The sequence below is a fragment of the Bufo bufo genome, chromosome 1 (genome assembly GCF_905171765.1).
Source record: "Bufo bufo chromosome 1, aBufBuf1.1, whole genome shotgun sequence".
NCBI lineage: Eukaryota > Metazoa > Chordata > Amphibia > Anura > Bufonidae > Bufo > Bufo bufo.
Window position 1 is genome coordinate 316970435 of NC_053389.1, and position 16967 is coordinate 316987401.

The 16967-nt window shown below is 35.5% G+C and overlaps 1 protein-coding gene across 10 annotated transcripts in view; it reads right to left on the minus strand.

Moving 5' to 3' along the window:
• The window catches only part of LOC121008795 (protocadherin gamma-A5-like), a 321828-nt gene that overhangs the window by 197549 nt on the left and 107312 nt on the right, over positions 1-16967 (minus strand). Inside the window, exon 1 of one of the 10 annotated variants that reach the window (XM_040441628.1) lies at positions 16643-16916. The exons of 8 other annotated variants lie outside the window; for them this stretch is intronic. In XM_040441628.1, the coding sequence (XP_040297562.1) occupies positions 16643-16876 (234 nt within the window). In that variant the 5' untranslated portion in view covers positions 16877-16916. Of the gene's footprint in view, positions 1-2963; positions 5385-16642; positions 16917-16967 lie in introns of those variants that run through there. One more of the 10 variants, XM_040441522.1, reaches the window with a different exon arrangement.

Here is a 16967-nt window from a genome sequence, read left to right on the forward strand (position 1 = left end):
ATTCTAACCCCACAAAAATGTATATCTCAGGTCCCTAAATTAATTTAGACACCAGACTAGGCCACAAAATTTATTCAGACCACAGACCAGACCCCTCAAAACCTCAGATCACACCCACCAGTTTTTACTTACTTCTTATGGGTCTTCTAGGTGTTTCACTCTCAAGCAACACTATACTAAATATCCTGCTGTTGACCAGTAGCAGGACTTTGTATAAGCCACTGCACACATCCATTCATTTCTGCAATCAGACCAATTAGCATAGCTACCACTTTAGCACTTTTTTATATTTATGGTTATAATGAACAAACCTTACAAAACCAGCAAAAATTATTCATAAAATAACTATATATATAATTGTTCATAAAATGATTGTATGATTAAATAGCTGGGTATAGTTATACCCTTTAGGACCAAGCCATTTTTAACATTCATGACTAAGCCTTATTTTGCAAATCTGACATGTCACTCTATGCGTTAATAACTTTGGAATGTTTTTACCTATCCAGCCGATTCTGAGATTGTTTTCTTATGACACATTGTACAGGTACTTCATGTTAATTGTAAATTAGAGTCTATATGATTTACCTTTATATTTAAAAAATCCAAAATTAACAGAAACTTAGAAAAAGTTGCTAAATTAGAATTTCTATGCATTAAACACAAATAGTGATACCTCATAAAAAATTTTGAATTAACATTCAACATATGTCTTTGTTATGCCATCATTTTGCAAATGTCATTTAATTTATTTGGACGTTCTATAAAATTTTCAAAACAGACTTTTTAAAGAACCAATTCAGTTCTGAAGTCACTTTGAGGGCCTTACATAATAAAAACCATCCCATTTTAGAGAATATACCCCTTAAGTTATTCAAAACTGATTTTAAAAACGTTGTTAACCCTTTAGGTATTCCATAAACATTAAAGGAAAATGGAGGTGAAATTTTAAATGTTTATTTTTTTGTGCAGATTTTTATTTTGATCCAGTAAATCAAACCTCTCAAGTAAACGATTTTTATCCAACAAGCCTGTTATAGAATTTAGAAACACTTGGCTATGAATATAAAAATGAATATTTTTACAATTTTTTTTCGCTTAAGCCCTAAATTTTTCATTTTCACAAGTGGTAACAGGGTTAAATGCAACCGTGTGTTAAGTATTTTCTCCTGAATACAACAACACCCCAAATATGATTATAAACTGCTCTATGGGTAGATGGCAAATTTCAAAAGAAAAGCAGCGGCATCTGTGTTTTCTTACATAGAATTTGCTGAAATTGATTTTAAGGGCCATTACTTTTTTACTTTTTTGTTGACTGAGCTGTGTGAGGGCTAAGTCTTTGCTAGACATACTATAGCTTTTATTGGCACCATTTTTAAATATGAATGACTTTTCGATTGCTTTTTATTTAATTTTTTAGGATGTAAAGTGGGCAAAAATTGAAAATCTGTAAGCGTTTTTTATTTTTATGGGGTTCTCTATACTGTATATTTAATATAATTGTATTCTGCTGGTTGATACAATTACAACAATACCAAATTTGTATATCACAAAATCACTTTTAAATAAAAATCTAAGACCCATAACTTTTTTTTCCATCAATGAAGCTGTGTAATTTTTTTTTTTTTTTTACAGGATAGGCTGCAGTTTTTATCGGTACCATTTTTTGCAGTACATATGACTTTCTGATCGCTTTTTATAGAATTTTTTCCATTTTACGATTCTCTTGGTGTTTTTTTTATTTTTATAGGGTTCTCCTTGTGGTATATTTGATATAATAATTGTTTTCTGTGGGTTGTTTTGTTTCATGTTTTACCACTATTATATTATAAAATCACTTTTTATGAAAAATAATTTATTTTTGCATCCTTATGTCTAAGACCCATAACTTTTTTTATTTTTTTGTCAACATAGCTGTGTGAGGGCTTGTTTTCTTTGCTTGATGAGATTTCGTTTTTTTATTGGTACTATTTTGGGTCACCTATGATTTTTTATTGCTTTTTATACCGTTTTTTGGGGAGATGAGGTAACAAAAACAGCAATTGCGTCATTATTTTTCAATTTTTTTATGGCGTTCACAACGCGGGATAAGTAACATGATCATTTTTTAGATCAAGTTGTGTGTAGTTTATTTATTTATTTTTTTCATTTCTTACTCGATTATAAACAGGGGATATGGGAAAAAACTATATTTTTTCATTTTTATATTTTTTTCATTTTTTAAACACTTTTTTAAAATCAATTTCTTCTTAATTCTTGAAGATCCACTGGGGCTGATGGCTGTATTGTACTAAGCCGCCGCCATCACCATTCAGTAATCAGACTGACTGATCCCTGGAGCAATCAGGGGGCAAAATAGAAGTACAATGGGGCACAGACGTCTACTGAGGGCCTCGAGGGACACCTTTATGCAGGCTCTAATCTCCTTTGTCATAAATGGAGATCAAAGCCTGAAAGCAGCATTTTCAGCTGAAATACACCCTGATTGGTTAGTCTCTATGACCTAACCAATAAGAGAGATCATTGACAAAGGACCACTTTAATTGGTCCCTTGCCGGCATCTACAAAGTTTCTTCTGTCCGTGACAGTAGAGACACCAGCACTGTGAAACTTCCTTGTGTCATAGCACTAGTTAGGGGTTTGAGCGTAACTGTAAGCCCAGGTGTATGTAGTTAGTGCTTACCTGGATGTACAGTTCCCAGGTGAGAGAAGTATTATTTGCTATTGATAATAGAATAAATGTGGATTGTCTAAAAGTATTAGTCCTCCATTTACCTAAACATTTAAATAATATTAGTAGCAACACACTACAATATTCGTGGCAAAAATGATCCGATCAATAAAATACAATATATGAAAGGTGAGAAGCAGTGAAATATACACTTTAATCTTCACTTGCTTTATTATGTTTACTATTTAACTTTCTTATGTAGTAAAACTTAACCCTTTATAAATCATACCTGAAATATGGGATTTTCTGCAGGTGAAGAGTTTTTTAAAGTTTCATTTTTAATGCCAGAATCATCAGCGTCTATAAGACTGTCCACAGGAACATTGTGTTGAGGTTTATGCAAAGCAAATTCCTGCTCATTTGGGTCCATAGTCACACAAACATCATATGAATATGGCAGAGGTAATGTTCCATTGTTGAACTGTGAAATGAATCTGGGATCAATCGGTGGATATAGACTTGTACTCATGGATCCAAATGAAGTAGATTTGGACTCTTTGTACTTGGATATAACTGCAATAATCACAGTTAACATAAAGAGAAATGAAATCAATGCCAAGGCTATTACTAAGTAGAATTGGAGGTTGGATTGAGATTCTTCTTTGTTAGATTGACTGCTTAGCTCGGGAAGGACCTGATGAAAATCATCAGCAATCACCATGTTTATAGTCACTGAAGCTGAACGGGATGGAATCCCATTGTCTTTTACTAGAACAACAATTTCATGTTTCATGATGTCCCTTTCTTGAAATGGACGTGATGTCCTTATCTCCCCTGTGTGCTGGTCAATGGTAAAGAGTGATGGTTCTGAAGATGGTAAAAAGTAAGACAACCAGGCATTGTGTCCAGAGTCAGCATCCACTGCCACTACTTTAGATACTAAAGATCCTTGTTCAGAGGTCCAAGGAACCATCTCAAATGTTGAGCTATCAATATCTGGTGATGGGTAGAGAATGAATGGTGAATTATCATTTTGGTCTACTATACAAATTCTTAGTGTTGTACTGCCGTTTAGAGATGGAGATCCATTATCTTTGGCAATGATATGGATATTAAATTCTTTATGCTTCTCGTAATCAAATGACCATTGGGCATATATAACCCCAGTTACTGGATTCATGGAGATATAGAAAGACAGTGGATCTTCTTTAGTTCTATTCATTATTAAATAGGTTATCTTAGCATTCTCTTCAGTATCCGTATCTCGTGCTTGAATATAAAATATTGAAGCTCCTGGTGTATTATTTTCTAGAATAAATGCAGTGTAAATCGATTTCTCAAAGACCGGTGCATTGTCATTGATGTCTGATATGTGAAGGCTAATAACTTTTCTAGATGTCTTTTCAGGATACCCTTTGTCTGAGGCTTGTATTGTGATGTTGTAGGATGATATTCTTTCCCTATCTAGATTACCTTTTGTAATGATTTTATAAAAATTACTTGCTGATGATATTAGTTCAAATGGTAAATCACCTTTTAATATACATTGAACCTCACCATTTTCTCCTGAGTCAGGGTCATAAACCTTAACCAGTGCTACCACGGTTCCAGGGGCAGAATCCTCAGGAATAAGACCAGATGATGAAGTCATGGATATCTCAGGAGCATTGTCATTTTCATCTATTATTTCTACTAAAATTTTAGCGTGAGCAGCTAGGCCTCCTCCATCCTTGGCTTGCACAGACATGTCATAATATTTAATGCCTTCATAATCTAAATATCCTCTTATTACAATGTCTCCATTATTAGAGTTTATGTTAAATATCTGTGGAATATCATTAGCTGTGGTTCTAATAGAGTAAGTGATCTTAGCATTGACACCTTCATCTTTATCACTTGCACTGACCTGTAGAATAGTTGAATTCACTGGTATATTTTCCCTAACACTTACTTTATATACATCCTGCGTAAATACTGGGGAATTATCATTGAAGTCAGTGATAATGATATTTATTAAGGCAGTGCCTGTCTGTAGGGGATTTCCACCATCAAAAGCTGTTAGAATGAGTTCATGCTTGTCTTGTGTCTCTCGGTCTAGAGGTTTCTCTAGTATGAGCTCTGGAAATACACTGCCATCAGAGCTGACCTTCTCTCCAAGAGAAAAATACTGGTTTTCACTGAGTTTGTAGCTTAACAGTGAATTGATACCCACATCCAGATCTTCTGCATTTTGTAATACAAATTTTGCTCCTGGAGTGGTAGATTCACTGATTTCTAATGTCAATGTGTTGTGAAGAAATGTAGGAAAGTTGTCATTTACATCCTGAATATCAATCTTAACATTGAAGACATTCAGAGGACTTTCTACCACAGCATCAAATGTAAGGACACAATCAGCTGCAGCTCTACACACTGTCTCCCTGTCTATCCTATCATCAATGTATAGATTTCCATTATCCGGATTTATATTGAAATATTTTTCAGACATGTCAGACACAATGCGTAATTTTCTTCTGGAGAGATCCTTAACATCCAATCCAAGATTTTTTGCTAAATTCCCAATAATTGAGCCTTTTCTTAATTCTTCATTAATAGAATAATGAATCTGACCAGAGACAGAACGAGACAGCCAGGAAAATAAGAAGAGAAATATTACTTGCCATCTGAGTCCTTGCATTGATTGTCCTTCCTGCAGTTGTAATTCAGCCATCCTTCTTCTTACCAGAAATATAAAGGAAAAACTCCTTATTCCAATTATAATCCAGAAGATTTAGCAGCAGAAAATAATCCCTCTGCTTGCCACATCCTAGTGTAAAATGCTGGGTGTTTCTTTTTGCATTTGAACACTGTCTGCATCATGGAGGTGATTCTGGATTTGTAGAATATTTTCCTTAATGGTGAACAGCGGCGCTGTGAGGCGCATATGGGGAACTACAGCATCAGTGCTAAGTATTTTTACTGTATAGAGTATACAAAATAAAGTTTCTATGCAAGGAATATGGCATTGTTTATGTTAAGATTATTATCATTACGAAATATAAATACTGCACAGACATCATTTTAACTTCATAGAAATACTGAAATTATTATGAAGTATTATCTATTACTGTGAAGCAAATCTATTTTTTCGGTGTAACTATAACTTATCAAGAAAGACTTAGAGTACTTAATTTGTATAGCCTTGAAGACAGGAGGGAGAGGGGCAACATGATCAATCATTTATATACGGTTTGTTAAAAGTTTATATAATATTCAGGAGAAAGTGTATTTATAAGAAATTAAATACAAAGGTCTAGCAGATATGGTAAAATCTACAGTAATTAAATTTAAGCATGCTTTGGAAAACACATATGTCTATCCTAAGACAACATTTAAAATTACATACTATAAGGGCAGACTAGATGTACAGAACGTTAACAGTCCAGCTTGCCTGAGTGCTGATAAGATGCACAGCGAGGCCAAGGAACAAGTACCATATTCATAGATGGTCCAACATCCAATATAGGTAAAACATTTCAGGCTTATTAATACCAGTACAAATCCAATACAGAAGAATAATGCACTGCTAATCTGTTTTGATCTCTGTGCCATGGTCCTTACTTATACTTGGTGGTACAATATTAAAAGTATAGTTATAATGGTATATCCAATGAAAATGCTGTGTGCCAAGTCACATGATATACATTAAGAATAGGTTATCTATTTGGAATTATATGATTATCCAATTTATATCTTAGTAGAAATCTGATCAAGTAATTGCTTTTAAGTCTTCATGAGAAATTTGAAATAACCCACATTATGTTTTTAATTAATTTCATGGATCCATTAGGTTCAGTAAAGACATACATTTTTTTGCACAATAAGTACAACAGGTTTATTATTTTTTGATGTATACAGTTCCTCTCTATGCTTAACTATTCTGACTACAAAAAAGGTGAAGAATTTGGAGGATAGAAACAAGAAACATAACCCATTTGTGAACCAATCATTACATTCCATAAAGTTCTGCGCTTTTCTTGTAACAGGTATAGAAAACAGCTACTGCGTATTTTGATATTGGATTTATACTTCAAATATTATGCTAAGTCTGCCAAGAAAATCTATTACTAGCAAAAATGCTATGTTGACAAAAATTGTATTTTCTTATTCAGTGCTGTGTCTAAACTGAAATCCAAAGGTCAAAGGATGAAGTATTTAAAGTAAGCAGTCTACTGGTCTACAAACACAGGCCTAGACATATATTCAAATCCAGTAATATTGATACATTTAGGTCCACCTTACTTTAGAATCTTTGATGGGCGCTGCTTACCAAATTACATATACTATTAAAGCACCTGTAATGTACACCCAACATATAACAGCTCTTTCAACAGACGTCTAAATTTCTTCACAGTGTACTGTTATCAATGCTTGAAGTTACAGACCAACATTTTTATAGCTGCTACACTATGATAATCTCTTGACTACATGATCTTTTGTTAACCAGCGGAGGAACAGACTGCCAGAATTCACTGAATCCAGCATACAGTACATACTGGCTTTTGACTGGACAGAAAATGCTATATGCAGCATTTTTTGTCCAGCTGAAAGCTGGCATATATGTTAGAAAGGGACCGGATCCCCGCCAGATCCAATTACAGTGAATGGGGGTCCGGCGGTGCACGGTGGTCTCTGGCAGTCTGTTCCTCCATCGGAACAGACTGCCGGAGTTCATAGCGCATATGTGAAACCAGCCTTAATGTGGCCATAGACATTAGATAAATTGTGGCCAAAGGTGTACGGTGGTTTCCTGAATCTTTTTCAATGGCAGATGTCAGGTAAAAGGTCAGGCATTTTGGATTTCAGCATTCCTAATCTTTTTAATTCTAAGAGAGGTAAGCTAAAACCAGAGGTGTATGACAGTGGTTTATTCCCTTCTTCAATGTTCTGACTTAGTGGTAATAGGGTATAGCTGTTGGATAAAGATGAGTGAATTTCTCAAAAATCCTTTCAGGTTGGAATAGTCTTCTACCTGAATAAAACGTACCGTACTTTAAATGCCTGGAAACATATTTTTCTCTCTCTATCGCTCTTGAAAAATTCTCCCAAATTAAATTTGAAGGAATTCTAATGAATCAAAACATTTTTAAAAATTGTAGTCAAATTTCAAATCAAATAAATTGATCCGCTCATTTCTTCTGTTGGCCAAATGTCTGTTAGGTGAACAGCTATCTAAGAGATTATAACCACCTTCAGACACTGCTCAAACTGAATTTACAGTGTATATAGGAGGTTCTATATGTGACAAAAAATAGAACTCTAACAGGTATTTCCCATGTATGCCACAGTACAGGTATAGTGTGACACATGTCACCTCATGATATCCTTTTTAGTGGGTTAACCCTATAGCAAAGCATAGTGAACTATGCTATTTATTATAGTTAAAACAAAAGGTGTGCTGAGGAACATTTCCCTACCATATATCAAAAGGACACTTTTTGGAATAAGACAGTGAAAAGGCTAATAGATACATATGAATAAAATATACACAAAGAACTTTCTTGATACATACTACAAACATATGACCTTATCCTTCACCATGAAATGCAGTGTAATCTGGAGGCAGCATGATATTGAGCAGGAGGAGCTAAGCAGATTGATATTTCATTTTGTGAGAAAAGATTCAGTAAAATTTGGAATGTATACATTTATGTTTACTTTTTTTAAATCTCAGTTGTACACTGAGGATGTGTTATCAATGATATATAACATTCTCTGTGAGCATAGATAGGTAGCTGTCAGTTACAAATAGCTGTATAGGAGAGTGGACATAAGTTCAGAAAAATACAGAGGTTTAAATGTATAAATAACAGGTTTTACAAATATTTGTCTTACAACTCTATATATCGTTTTAACGGTGACTGTTAAGGACACTGTCTACTTCAATGTTATCAGAGACATATTTGTAACTTTAAGTCATCATTTATGTAAATGTCCATACACAGACAATTAATTTTAAAAATTACCTAGTAAAAATCGGATTGTTAGTGATTAGTGTTGAGCGAATCGACTTTGATCTGAATTTTAGGATAAATTTGATTAGCCGTGAAGCTGAATTTTCTTGTGCTTCGTGGTAGCAAATCATTTTAACCTGAAATAGTGTAAAAAAAACAAAAACAAATCATACTTTCCTGATCCATATGCTTACGATGGGCTGGCCGCCACAATCTTACATGAAGATCTCGGCCGAAATCCTGTGTCTTGCAAGCAAGATGGCGGCTGCCAGCCCATCGAGAGCAATTGGATCAGGTAAGTATGATTTTCTTTTAAAAAAATTACACTCTATGTTATTTATATCAGATACTCCGATCATGTATGAACTCGGCATACATAGGAGCGGCGCATTCACCCGTCCCTGTGATTGCACCAACTACAAAGAAATGCGCTTCATGATGAAGTATTTTGTCACAAAGCAAATTGTTTTGTCAAATTCAGCAAAGTAGCCAAATCGAGCTCTTGAATAATTCGCTCATCACTATTAGTGACACTTTTATGCAGAGGCCATACCAAGTACTTTGGGTTACAGGACCTCTAGCTCCTCCATCTTACTTTGGTTAATACAACTGTAAGGGATCGCTCTCTCTCAGGGGGTCACAATCACAGACTTCTCCTCTGACAACGGGGTTCAAGTCCAAAAGATGCTTTATTTTTGCACTTCAGCATAAATATCGAAAATAAACACCTGCCCATTTAGGCACTACCTAATACACGCGTTGTTTCTCCCTCACCTATAGAGCGCCATTCACACATGGGATTAGATCTGGCTTACTCAGCAATATATACTGTCCAGCAGCTTCCAGGCTGTGACCACACCAGCACCCTTAGGGGGAGATGGTCCAGAAGTCCTCCCGACTCTGACCGTGTGACCCTCTTTCTGTAGGCGCCGCTGGGCCCCCCAAAATTTAGGTTTTAGAAAGCCTCATGACCCCTCAGCCCTCCTGGCTGAGACCACACAGAGCATCTCAGGCTCCTCTCTCTCTCAGGCTTCCTCAGCCTTTCTTCCTCAAAGTCATACACAGAGGGTTGTTTTATCCCTCCTTGATTACAGCAGCAGGCCTCACCTACGATCACCTCTAGCAAAAGACAATACATGTAGTGGAAGGGTGTGGATTGGCAGATCCCAATACCAAACCTATCCCGCAGTCCACATGAAATCCAGCCCAGAACAACATCTAGTCAAAAGTGTCTCGGCAAACAACACGTTGCTGAAACCACTGCAGCTTTCTGGATTTCAGTTATCTCACCCAACTGAGGGATCTGGGTGGGATATACACTCCTCCCAGCACTTATACTGTACACATCACCACACAACTTATAAATTAGTCTGATAAATTAGTCTTTACAAGTAATAAGCAGCAAATATCCACTCATTACATATCCATAATCATACATACATATTAGCTTATTCAGGTATTATTACGCAGCAATTTCTTTAAATCTGCAGGATCCTGGCACACAACAGAGGAAATAATTATGAGGGCCCACCTTCCATCTATATAGAACACATGTACATCCACTTTAATTGCATGATAGACTTTTTTTGTTATGATTGCAAATTGAAAATATCATCAGTAAGATCCAATAAATTAATTATAAATCATTGCAAAATAAATGGCAAATGGCAATCAATTTCTCCTCAATGTCAGCTCCTAATGGCATTGGGGGTCATTTATCAAAGACCGGTATTTTCTATCAGTCTTTTATATTGCACTAAATTTATAATATCATGCACTAAATTTATAATATCATAAATAAGGTACAGCCTCCAGCAGTCTGTGCATCTTGGATGGAGTAAATTTCAATTGTTTTTACGCCACAAAACTGGTATAAATGAAGTGAATGTGCTAGGGAAATTACCTTGCCTATATCACACCCTACATCACTTATACCGCTTTTTAGGCAGCATAGAAACACCTCATTCACCTAAATTTAGGTGCAGTAGTGTTCAAAAAGTTGCTTAACAATTGAACCTCATTGTCTTTGACTAGAATTTTGGAGCTCAATATTGTGCCCGACCCTAAGTCCACCAGATAATCCTTGGGTATTCTGATCAACTAGTATTACCATGCTTATGGATGTTAATTGTAAAGAAAATTGGGAAATACCCTGTTATTGTAGTAACAATAATAAAAGGATCATAACATATCTAATTTATCATAGATTTTTTTTCTTTTTGATATTTTCTTTTAAAAAATCGTAGTTTAGTAACATATGAAATGTACCTGTGGTATGAGATTTTCTGCAGGTGTTCTTCAAAGTTTCATTTTCCATCAAAGAATCATTAGCATCTATAAGACTATCCACTGGAACATTGTGCTGGGGTTTAAGGAAAGCAAATTCTTGCTCACTTGGATCCAATGTTACACAAACATCATAAGAATATGGCAGAGGTAATGTTCCATTGTTAAGCTGTGAAATAAATCTGGGATCAACTGATGGGTATAGATTTGCACTCAGGGATTCAAACAAAGAAGATTTGGACTCTATACTTGGAGACAACTGCAATAAGAATAGTAAACATAAAGAGAAAGGAAATCAAGGCCAAGGCTATGACTAAGTAGAATTTGGACTGAGATTCATCCTTGTTTGACTGACTGCTCAGCTCAGGAAGGACCTGATGGAAATTACCTGCAATCATCATGTTTATATTGACTGAAGCTGAGCGGGATGGAATCCCATTGTCTTTTACTAGAACCACAATTGCATGTTTCATGATATCTCTTTCTTGAAATATACATGATGTTCTGATCTCCCCTGTTTGCTGGTCAATGGTGAAGAGTGATGTTTCTGAAGATTGTAAAAAATAAGACAACCAGGCATTGTGTCCAGAGTCAGCGTCCACTGCCACCACTTTAGATACTAAAGATCCTTTTTCAGAGGTCCAAGGAACCATTTCAAATGTTGAGCTATCATCTTCAGGGGATGGGTACAGAATAACGAGTGCATTATCATTCTGATCTACTATATATATTGTTAGTGTTGTAGTGCTGTTCAAAGATGGAGAATCATTATCTTTTGCTTGAATACTAAATATAGAAGCTCCTGGCAAATTATTTTCTGGAAGAAAAGCAGTGTAATCCGGTTTCTCAAACACTGGTGTGTTGTCATTAACATCTGAAATGTCAAGTTGAATGACTTTTCTTGAAGTTGTTTTAGGAGATCCTTTGTCTGAGGCTTGTATTATAATTTTGTAGGAGGATATTTTTTCTCTATCCAGATTACTTTTTGTAACAATTTTATAAAAGTTACTGGCCGATGATGTTAGTTCAAATGGAATATCACCTTGTATTACACATTGAACCTCCCCATTTTCTCCTGAGTCACGGTCGTGAACATTAATCAGGGCCACCACAGTTTCAGGTGGTGAATCCTCAGGAATAAGATCTAATGATGAACTTAAGGATATCTCAGGAGCATTGTAATTAATATCTAGGATTTCTATTAAAACCTTAGCATGGGCAGCTAGGCCTCCACCATCTTCTGCTTGCACAAAGATTTCATAATATTTATTTTCTTCATAATCTAAATATTCTTTTGTTGTAATCTCTCCTTTTCTTGGATTGATTGCGAAAGTCTGAGGAATATGCTTTCCAGTTGTGCTTAATGAATATGTGATCTGTGCATTGGCACCTTCATCTTTATCACTTGCACTGACCTGCAGAATTGTTGAATTCACCAGTATATTTTCCCTAACACTTACTTTATATATATCTTGTGTAAATGCTGGAGAATTATCATTGATATCATTGACAATTATATAAATTAAAGCAGTGCCATTCTGTACAGGATTTCCACCATCAGAAGCTGTTAGAATGAGTTCATACTTGTCTTGTATCTCTCGGTCTAGAGGTTTCTCTAGTATGAGCTCTGGAAATACACTGCCATCAGAGCTGACCTTCTCACCAAGAGCAAAATACTGATTAGCACTGATTTTGTAGCTTATCAGAGAATGAATCCCTATAGCCAAATCTTCTGCTTTTTGCAATACAAATTTTGTTCCTGGTGATGTAGATTCATTAATTTCTAATGTCAATACTTCACGGGCAAATTTAGGAGAATTGTCATTTATATCCTGGATATCAATCTTTATACTGAAAACATTTAGTGGATTTTTCACTACAGTATCAAATGTAAGGACACAATCAACTACAGTTCTACACAATATCTCCCTGTCTATTCTATCAGCAATGTATAGGTTTCCATTATCTAGATTTATACTGAAATATTTTTCAGAGACCCCAGACACAATATGTAATTTCCTTCTTGAAAGAACCTTAACACTTAATTCCAAATAATTTGCTAAATTTCCAACAATTGAGCCTTTTCTTAATTCTTCAAGAATTGAATAATGAATCTGACCATAGACTGAATGACACAGCCAGGAAAATAGGAAGTGGAATATTACTTGCCATCCGAGTCCTTGCAATGATTGTCCTTTCTGCAGTTGTAATCTAGCCATCTTCTTCTGATCAGAAATACAATGTGTGAAATTATTTGTTGTATGTGTAATCCAGGAGATTAACCATAAGAAAATAATTCCTCTTCTTTATGAATCCTATGCTCAGCACATCCTAATCTAAAATGCTGTGTTTTTCTTTTTGCAGTTGAACGATTCTGGATTTGCAGTTTCATTATTGGTGTACAGCGGCGCTCTGAGGCGTTTATGGGGAACTTCAGTATTAGTAGCTTAAGCAGTTTTACTATATATACTATACCAAATAAAGTTTCTTAAGTAAGCAGTGTAGCATAGTTTTATATTAAAACTATTTTTAATATACTTATAGTGCATGAACATAATTTTAAACATATGTTAAAACTGAGTGTTATTTTAAGTACATTTTACTAGTAAAATAAACTTTTTTATTTATAACAATGATTTTTACAGAATATCCTATAATGGTTAAAGCTATACAAGATAAGCAATTCGCTACGAATTTGTGGAATATTTTTATTCACCGTGAAGCCAAATTTCCTTGTGCTTCGTGGTGACAAATCAATTTTCCCTGACATGGTGCCAAAAGTTTCTTGGTTTCTGTTTGCATCTGTATTGTGTACTGTATTTTGTTTTTATAAGGTTTATGATGAATATAAAAGATTACATATTATGTGTCCATATATAATGCATATCATCAATACATTCAGTTCAGTTCAGTTAATTTTTGCAAAACAGATTTAATTTTATATTGTGTACAACAATTCAGGATTCTACTCTTTTGTAACTAACAGAAACAATAGAAACTAAGTGGACAAAGCATAACCTATGTGCGAACCAATGTTGTAACCTAAAGACCCCTTCACATATGTCTAGTGATCAGGTTCAGTTTCCCTCTGGTGTGAAGTAGAAAACGCTGGAGGGGAATTGAAGCCAGAACTGATCGCATAGATTTCTATGGCATCATTCTCATATATCTGGCACATCAGTTGTAATGCCAGATGCCAAATAATGCCTGACAAAAATAATGCATGCTCAGTTTTGCTGTCTGGTGCTATCAGTGGATAGACTCTAGAAGTACTATTCACATATATTGGTGGTGTCTCCTGGACTAAAATAGCTGGCCATACACAACTGATAGATATGAAGCCAGCCTAAGACTGTAAAAAAAAAAAATTTCCTTAGGCCTAAAAGCCAATGGTATATCTGTACTCTAAAATATAAATGTCAAGGGATGAGGCAATTAAAGTAAGCCATCCACTGGTTTAAGAAAAAAGGCATAGACATCTATTAAAATCCTGCACTATTAGATATTGTTTAGGAAATAAGACTGTAGACAGACACATTCTATACCTCTCAGTTTAAATTAGCAAAGTTCACTGAAGTTCACAAATAAATTTGTTTTGTGTCATGAATCGCATTCCAATGTACAACTTTAAACATCTAGTAAACTTCGATTCGCTCAACACTACTTCTCAGTGCATGATTTTCATTGTATATTGTCTCAATAGACAAGATGCACATAATGGATGACTAGAGCCAGTGAACAACCAAATTTTACTGTGACCTCAGTTCTCTCTTTCAAAGGAGGGGACATACTGTATAGTTCATACTCCACTGAGCAATTCAGTCGGCAGTGTAGCAGCGGTTCGTGGCCACAGGTACATTTGTGATACTGAAGCTCTCCTCTGGCAGCACTAAACTCTCCAGTTCTGGAGGTGGGACGAACCTCTGCTTTCTATCGACCCAACAGTGACTTAGCTGGAGCATACACTGATGGCAAATCCCCCACAAAGTCACAGAAACAAAACATGCCCATGGCAGAAAAACACAGGGTTTATCCCCCCAAAAAGATGATGCTGGTAAATAGCTGATCCAGACCCTCTCCATAACAATTGAGGCCATAATTCATTAACATCACATGGTCACATGTCCTAGCCAAAGGAACAATTTGGCATCATAAATTTTTTTTAAAGGAGAAACATACAGTGGATATAAAAAGTCTACACATCCCTGTTAAAATGTCAGGTTTCTGTGCTGTAAAAAAATTAGACAAAGATAAATCATTTCAGAACTTTTTCCACCTTTAATGTGACCTATAAACTGTACCACTCAATTGAAAAACAAACTGAAATATTTTAGGTGGAGGGAAAAAATAAAAAATAAAGTAATGTGGTTGCATAAGTGTGCACACCCTCTTATAACTGGGGCTGTAGCTTTGTTCAGAATTAAGCAATCACATTCAAAATCATGTTAAATAGGAGTCAGCATACACCTGCCATCATTTAAAGTGCCTCTGATTAACCCCAAATAAAGTTCAGCTGCTCTAGTTGGTCTTTCCTGAAATTTTCTTAGTCGCATCCCACAGCAAAAGCCACGGTCCACAGAGAGCTTCCAAAGCATCAGAGGGATCTTATTGTTAAAAGGTATCAATCAGGGGTTCAAAAGAATTTCCAAGGCATTAGATATACCATATAACAGTGACATTACCAAGAACTGGACGTCCTTCCAAAATTGATGAAAAGACAGAACAAAACTGGTCTGGGAGGCTACCAAGAGGCCTACAGCAACATTAAAGGAGCTGTAGGAATATCTGGCAAGTACTGGCTGTTTGGTACATGTGACAACAATCTCCCGTATTCTTCATATATCTGGGATATGGGGTAGAGTGGCAAGACAAAAGGCTTTTCTTACGAAGAAAAACATCCAAGCCAGGCTACATTTTGCAAAAACACACCTGAAGTCTCCCAAAAGCATGTGGGAAAAGGTGTTTGGTCTGATGAAACCAAGGTTTAACTTTTTGGCCATAATTCCAAAAGATATGTTTGGCGCAAAAACAACACTGCACATCACCAAAAGAACACCATACCCACAGTGAAGCAAGGTGGTGGCAGCATCATGCTTTGGGGCTGTTTTTCTTCATCTGGAACTGGGGCCTTAGTTAAGCTAGAGGGAATTATGAACAGTACCATATTGGCACAAAACCTTCAGGCTTCTGCTAGAAAGCTGAACATGAAGAGGAACTTCATCTTTCAGCATGACAACGACCCAAAGCATACATCCAAATCAACAAAGGAATGCCCTCACCAGAGGAAGATTAAAGTTTTGGAATAGCCCAGCCAGAGCCCAGACCTGAATCCGATTGAAAATCTGTGGGGTGATCTGTATACTTTTTATATCCACTGTATTAAAACAATACCAAACATTTATTCACCCTGACAATTGCAAATTTAATTATTTTAATAAGATCCAATACATTACTGTATTTGGAAATTATAACAAAATAAATGGCGAATGATTGGCATGATTGTGAGATTCTAATGCCATTATCCTCTGCTGGACATTTGAAGCCTCTATTGTGCCAGACTGTAGTGCTTACTAGATAGCTAATATGAACATATTTATGATAAAAAAATTTACATTGCACAGAATATAGACATAATATTCTTTAATATAGTTACTTTAAGAGTAGTATATTTAATAACATAAAAATGTACCTGTGATATGAGGTTCTCTGCAGGTGAAGGGTACTTTATTTCATTTCTAATCCCTGAGTCATCAGTATCTATTAAACTATCCACAGGAACATTGTGCTGAGGTTTGAGAAAAGCAAATTCCTGCTCACTTGGATCCAGAGTTACACAAACATCATATGAATATGGCAGAGGTAATGTTCCATTGAATTGAGAAATAAATCTGGGATCAACTGGTGGATATAGACTTGTACCCATTGATCCAAATGAAGTAGAAGATTTGGACTCCTTACATTTAGAGACAACTGCAATAATCAAAGTTAACAAGAAGAGAAATGAAATCAAAGCC